This window comes from Zea mays, chromosome 8, assembly GCF_902167145.1.
Source record: "Zea mays cultivar B73 chromosome 8, Zm-B73-REFERENCE-NAM-5.0, whole genome shotgun sequence".
NCBI lineage: Eukaryota > Viridiplantae > Streptophyta > Magnoliopsida > Poales > Poaceae > Zea > Zea mays.
The window spans coordinates 144,258,312-144,264,675 of record NC_050103.1 but is presented as its reverse complement, the minus strand read 5'-3'; the positions used below and the strand labels follow the sequence as shown (position 1 = coordinate 144,264,675).

At 40.5% G+C, this 6,364-nt stretch overlaps 1 protein-coding gene across 3 annotated transcripts; it reads right to left on the bottom strand.

The window, feature by feature from the left end:
• Positions 1–1,177: 1,177 nt before the first annotated feature.
• Positions 1,178–5,904, bottom strand: LOC100193018 (putative protein kinase superfamily protein). 3 transcript variants are annotated; one of them, XM_035961281.1, is made up of 12 exons: positions 5,632–5,865; positions 5,455–5,545; positions 5,034–5,068; positions 4,789–4,942; positions 4,660–4,708; positions 4,278–4,392; positions 4,071–4,162; positions 3,824–3,971; positions 3,300–3,364; positions 3,129–3,226; positions 2,343–2,448; positions 1,178–1,670 (listed from the first exon to the last, which is right to left on the bottom strand). In XM_035961281.1, the coding sequence occupies exons 3-12, from the start codon at positions 5,041–5,043 to the stop codon at positions 1,533–1,535; spliced, it is 975 nt and encodes a 324-aa protein (XP_035817174.1). In that variant the 5' UTR covers positions 5,044–5,068; positions 5,455–5,545; positions 5,632–5,865; the 3' UTR covers positions 1,178–1,532. The 3 variants fall into 3 exon arrangements, with proteins under 3 accessions (XP_035817174.1, XP_008654334.1, NP_001345452.1); NM_001358523.1 differs by having other exon boundaries at positions 1,203–1,670; positions 5,034–5,060; positions 5,632–5,838; XM_008656112.3 differs by having other exon boundaries at positions 4,789–5,068; positions 5,632–5,904.
• Positions 5,905–6,364: the final 460 nt, after the last annotated feature.

Here is a 6,364-nt window from a genome sequence, read left to right as displayed (position 1 = left end):
GTGAGGACGTAGAGGGATTTGTGAATCTCCTGCATAACCAAGATCTCGTATCTCAGGAGGGACCCCATCGAGGAGGAAAGATCCTAGGTTTTCTTGGGATCGGCAGGCCACTCAAGACGTCTCTAGACGATATAGAGCTGAAGAGAGACGAAAATTGAGGTTGAGGAAGACTAAAGCTAAGGATAAATTATTTCTACTCCTAATACATAAGGTAAATTTAGATTGATAAATCGATTGGTGTGTGTTCGAATCGATCGTATCCCTTCATATATATAGTGGGGAGGTCCCGTTCCTAGGCGGTTTCCAACAACTTCCCACGAGATTCATTAGGACAATCACGCAAGGGGTAAAGAATTCAGCTTGAATTAATCTAATTGCGAGCCGTCCGAACTATCCCGTGGACCGTCCTGGTTACACGGTCGGACCGTCCAGGTGCAAAATCTAGTGTTTAACATCTAGGGTGTGGTCCCCTTTCTCTTTTATTTCATTTCTGGTTTGTTCAAAGTTATCTTCCACCGTTTTGATAGTTTATAATTTAGATGTCTCTTTCGTAGTCGTACGTGATTTTATTTAATCATCCAGGTGCTAAGACCGTGCCAAATCAAGTTCTCGAAAGAGTATACGTGCAGGCTTTAATGTACCAGAGGCCATGTTAAGCATCATTACCTATTGGTTGGCAACTTGATGTGTCCAATTATTTAGCAGTCGAGGCAGAAAAACTATAGCTAGTACGTGGTCGAGTACACAATCCAACCAGGTACTTCCCTTGAAGCTAGCCGTATAGGGTGTGAATATTCCGTCTGGCAGCTAACAGCCGAACCGGCTGACAGTGTGCACAGTATTTTATCTCAAAAAAACGCCAGCAGAGCGGCTGGCTTAAAGCCATCCGATTCTGACGGTACAGTGTCCATTTCTATAGTAGTGGGCCAGAGTGAGAAGTAGAAGCCATCCGCTTCTGGTACCAAGCAGCGAGGTACTACTACACTATTTCCTATACCACATGCATTGTAGGCACGACAGAATTCAAACCCACCCAGCACTTCAGCAGCAGCACAAGTATTAGCAACAGGACACGGCAGTTGGGATGCAACAAATCCCAAGCCGTGTGCACCTATCAACAGCACCCCAGAACCATCGAAGTAACAACGCTAGGTAGGAATGAACGAATGTAGGGCAATCATTCCAAGGTACAATTCAATCATAAACTATACGGACGCACGCTATGCTTGATTTCATCATTTGCGATTGGATTATAGCACCAGGGCATCGGGGCACAGCTCATAGTGTATCCCGGTTAACAACATACAAGCGCCGTCTGGCGAACTAAGCTCCCTAGGAAAAATGCTAGTGTACATGACATTGGGTGACTAAAGCCATCAGTTTTATCACCACAAGAAGCCCCATTGACAGGCCTTACACAAACTCTCTGGTATAGAGGAACAAGATGCCTTCAGCTTTGCAATGGGGACGGCTCTGCCTGCTTCCTACCACCACCTTCAGTAGAGTTACATGAGTCAAGCCTGCTCAACAAGTCATGTTGGGTTCCTGAAGAATGGATGGTCCAGAGCTTCTTCTGCTGTCAGGCGTTCCGATGGCTCGAACCGTAGGAGACCGTATAGCAAGTCCACCAGTGCCACCTTTGAATGGTCAGCGTTCCTCGATACCAAGTCCTGTAGTTGTGGTTCATAAGTTTCAGGATCTGTAAGGTCAATCCTCATGTTTCCATAGCTTCTTACTCATTTTGAGGTACGTTTCACATCATATGTTAGTTTAAAATTTGAAATTACTAGCAGCGCTACTAGATAGCACCTATTATTATTTATTAAGAAATTTTGAAGACAGCCCTAGCAATTCACTGAATGAAACAGAAAAATTTAACTCTTATGCTTTCCTAACTGCCTCCAACAAGCCGAACTTATTTTATGCCCGAGTTAGTCGCAGGTTGTCCTCTTCAAACCCGTTTTATAATGTATTATTAAGCAAATTGGTGTCTCCCAAAATAAAGTTTGGCATCTTCTAATGCTTTCATGAAGGATAGCATTTTTGTCTATGCACAATTACATTTTATTTAAATCAATTTATTCCTTCCAAAAGAAAGCTAATAAATGTTATTCTACATTAATGTAAAAAAATACTAGCAGGTATACCAAACAATATAGCTAATTACTACAACTAATCACAAGCGCAAACCCCAACTTCTAACCTTGATCCGTAACTACCTTGAAATCTAGGAGACAATATAATCAGATCAAAGACAAGAAAATATTAAAATTTCTTAAGTCAAAGCGTGGTAAGTTGATAGATAAGCATGGCCAAAGTAGAAGAAACGAGAGAACTAAAACCTTTAGTCGATCCAGTTTCCTCACAGCTCTGATGCTTTCTCTTGAAACAGCACCTTCAGGCCAATTTAATCGTGTTGCTCTCCTAAAATATTTCTGAGCTGAAGAGCTATACATTTGAGGTGGTATACATGTAAGCACAACGAATGAATATTAAAAATGAAGGAAAGAAACAAAAAAAAGATTACAAGAGTTCCCAAGAAATTTCAATGCCACAAATTAAATATAACAAGCAGGCAATACACATGCAAAATTACCAAATACAAGGAACAATAAACAAAAAAAAGGGGTAGGGAGGGCAAGTTAGTATTAGTAGTGGCCATAAAGGCAGTTATTAACTTCGAAAATCAAGGTACAATAAACAAAATAGAATAAATAAAAGGCAGCTATTAGCTTTGAAAATTCAAGTGGCAAACTGGCAATAAACAAAATAGAATAATGAAACAATATGAAAGTTATGTACACTGATACTCTGCTAATCATGAAACATAATGAAGTGTAACAGATTAGAAACGTTCAATAAATAGAGAAGAAAGTGTTATTTCCTCAAAATGTAACTCTGATACTCTAATGCAGCAAAATCAAATGCATCATTCTCTCAAAATGCTTAAACAAATGAATGTTCAATAAATAGGCAAGAAAGCACAGTAAAACCAAAAATCCTAGCCCCATCAAAAAAAGAACTTTGAACATCAAGCAAATAAAGATATGCTTCAAAAGCTGATTTGAACACATACATTTCATTCAAAAGATAAAATAATACGCAAATTAAGATTGCAAGTAACGCACCTTGCTTTCCGTATCATATCCTCTGGTAGAGGTCCCAAAACCCTCTCCATCATTGCTAGGTGTTCCAGATTCTCGTGTGTCTGAAACAATGCTTCCCCCTAAAAAATGTGATGTTAGGAAAACAATTACCAGACTGGTACTAGAAAAATAAAGTGTGTGAAGAGATCTAACAGAGCATAGCTCAACAAGAATACAGCCAACACTCCAAATATCACATGGAAAACTCCAGCCTAAACCTGCAAAAGAAACATCCAACATCAGAACTAATGACATACAGAATTGGAGAAGAAACCTTTAGCAACTATCATGATAGCTGACATGGCCACTAACGAAATAGTATAAAAGATCTAACTCTTATTCTGCACACAAGCATAGAACTCAGTTCAATCAATTTCAACAATACAGTGCGATATCGCTCAACCATCAACTGTAAAACTAAATATGTGCAGAAAACACCAAACCATCAAAGAGGAAGAAGTACCACCTGTTTCTTTCAGATTTGATTAAAACACATCATTTAGGAGTAAATAAGAGTATGAATCAGGATGTGCCAAGACTTTGCTAAGATTTTGGACGATGTCTGTTTTACTCTATCGAGCATATTTAAGAGCACATAAATCTTCACACTGAATTATCATAGTCCATATCTCAAACAAGATAAAACTGAATCAAATCTTCAAAAATAACCAATTTACCTAATATTATTTCAGGTGCCCTATAATGCCTCGTAGAAACAATCGAGTTATGGTTCCGATTATCAAAGGCGGTACTGCCAAAATCTATCAGCTTTATGGCACTGGACTTCGGCAAGCACTTGAAATGCATTTCACCTTGCGAATTCTTCTGTACAACCCCAAGCAATCATTCAAGAAAACTGCAAATACTGTATTCCTAGTAAAGAAATAGCAGACAATCACTAAAAGAGTGGGTGAGAATAGGCACCTTTGTACTTGGAACTTTTATATACTCAGAAGAGACAAGTAGTATGTTTTCTGGCTTCAGATCAGTGTGGATAAGCCGCAACTCATGCATATCTGTTACAAAAGAAAAGATGGTTAACACTGCCCCTTTGAAGCAATAGAAAAGTGAAGCCAATGCTACCAAATTAGCTAATAATTGATGTGCAGAATCAAGCAATAACTAACACACATGCTACAGATTCCAACAGTTGCCGTCCAAACTCCCGCACAAGTTCCACAGGGAAAGGTTGGTATCTATTTCTCTTTAGAAAATCATACAAGCTTGGCCCAAGCTTCTCAAAAACCTGACAAAATCATTGATATCCATTGAATAAAGAATATTTTTAATTTGTGACCATATGAGGGAACCTTCACGAGCGAAGAACAAAAAGACTATACTACAGGCGATTTATCATAATTTCTATAGACAAGTCTCTCATTCCATACAATGTACTGGGAGGGCCAATAAGATAAATATTATAAACAACCAACACATCTGCAAAAAAATGCATTCTCAAAATTGGTAACTGACTTTTAGAAACTAGTATAATTGACCAAAAGCTAGTACTTACAATGCATATATGATTACGATAGTCAAACCATCTCTGAATTTGAACACAACTGACAAATTGAAGAGGAACTGTCAAGTCAGAAACAGAATAGGGTTATACTTTAAGTAATTAGGTCTCTGAGATACTCACAGAGATCTGTACTTTTCATTTTCTGCAAGGCGATTGAGCACATCTATCTCAATCATTGCAGCATCACGGTACTTGCGGATACTGCGAACAACTTTTATGGCAACATATTCATGTGTTTCACGGTCCCAGCATTCCAAAACACGCCCAAATGTACCTACGAAAATCCAACTCGTAGCCCTCTTCATTAGAATAATAACGGAGATACCCAGCAGAAGAGGAGACGACAGATTGCAGAAAACCCAAACCTTCTCCCATTTTGCTCAAGATTTTATCTGTAAAGCTAAAAAGCATTCTGTCAATAAACATAACCATATATCAAACTAAATCTAAGTCCAAAAGGATACTGGGAACTATGTGAACCACATACTGCATAAAGTTTGTTACTTTTTTGCGAAAAAAGGTTATTGCTATTAAAATCACAAAAACTAAAGATCAGAATGGGAACCCTGCTTCACACATTATTAGCTTGATACGACAAAGGAAAACCTAAAGGTGTACTAACTGCCAGTTTGCAAACGGGGTCTTATAACAATAAAAAAGCAGATAAAACCAAAATAAGAAAAAGATGTTGCCACTAATTACAAATTATTAGACACAACTAAACGATATATCCATGCACAAGGGCTCGAGGAACTGAAGGAGAGAGTCAAAGAGTCGGGAACTCACATCGGCGGGTCAAGTTCTCGCCAAGGTCGAATACGAAGTGTCCATCACGGTCATCCTCCCTCCATGGTGGCGACGCGCCACCCCTCGCTACCTGCGTGCACAGCGTGGCCAAATCTGCATCAGCACAGCCTGAAACCCCGCAAATCTGCGAGTACTCACGAGCAAAGCGGGCCCTACCACTTCTCGCTCTGGTGGCGGCGCGGCGGCACAGTCATGCGCCTGGCGCGTCCGCTTCCGAGACCGCGATGACTCCATGCGAAACTCCGATTCGATGAGGACGAAACAGAGAGAAACCCTAGAAGGAGAAAGGCTGTCGGGGCTCGGGGCGCGCTAACGGCGGCGAGGAGCAGGTGGGAGCGGGGACTCGTGGCGGGCTGGGGCCCGCGTGGAAGTGAGCACTGAGCAGGATGGGTCAGCGGGAGACTGGTCTGGGATCGGGAGATTCTATGAGGGCCATCTGGGCTCAACCTGGCTTTGGGGCTTTGTGCTCAGGCCATTTTGGGTTACACATGTTACGGCCTTCTTGGGAATGAAGGATAAAAAAACATAGAAATAGGAAAAACATGGGAATAGAGATGGTGGATGTTTTGAACCCTACAGAAATTGAAAATATAGGAATTCAGGTGAAAATGTCTTTGGTGGCACCATAGGAAAAAATAAAGGAATCACCTTGTTGTGGTTTTGAATTTGAATCGAGGCATCTGTTGCATAGTGGCAGCAACCAAGAAAAACGGCGCGAAAGGTTGTAGACGCGTGTGAAAAGTAGCCTCAACGTGTAAACATTCCTGCCATAAATTATTCTAAAGGCTCCTTTGGATCAAAGGATTTCACGGGGAAACTTGGATTCTCATTCCTATAGGATTTGGTACTATAGTTTCGAAAGTTATCTCGGACCGTCCGGCTACATTAC

What these genes read in the sequence shown, in the direction of transcription:
- LOC100193018 (NM_001358523.1), bottom strand. Translation starts at nt 5,709, where the DNA reads ATGGAGTCATCGCGGTCTCGGAAGCGGACGCGCCAGGCGCATGACTGT. An exon ending in CGAGAACTTGACCCGCCGAT is followed by an intron (nt 5,061 to 5,454) that starts GTGAGTTCCCGA and finishes TTAGCTTTACAG; the next exon opens with ATAAAATCTTGAGCAAAATG. An exon ending in GATATGATACGGAAAGCAAG is followed by an intron (nt 2,449 to 3,128) that starts GTGCGTTACTTG and finishes TCAAATGTATAG; the next exon opens with CTCTTCAGCTCAGAAATATT.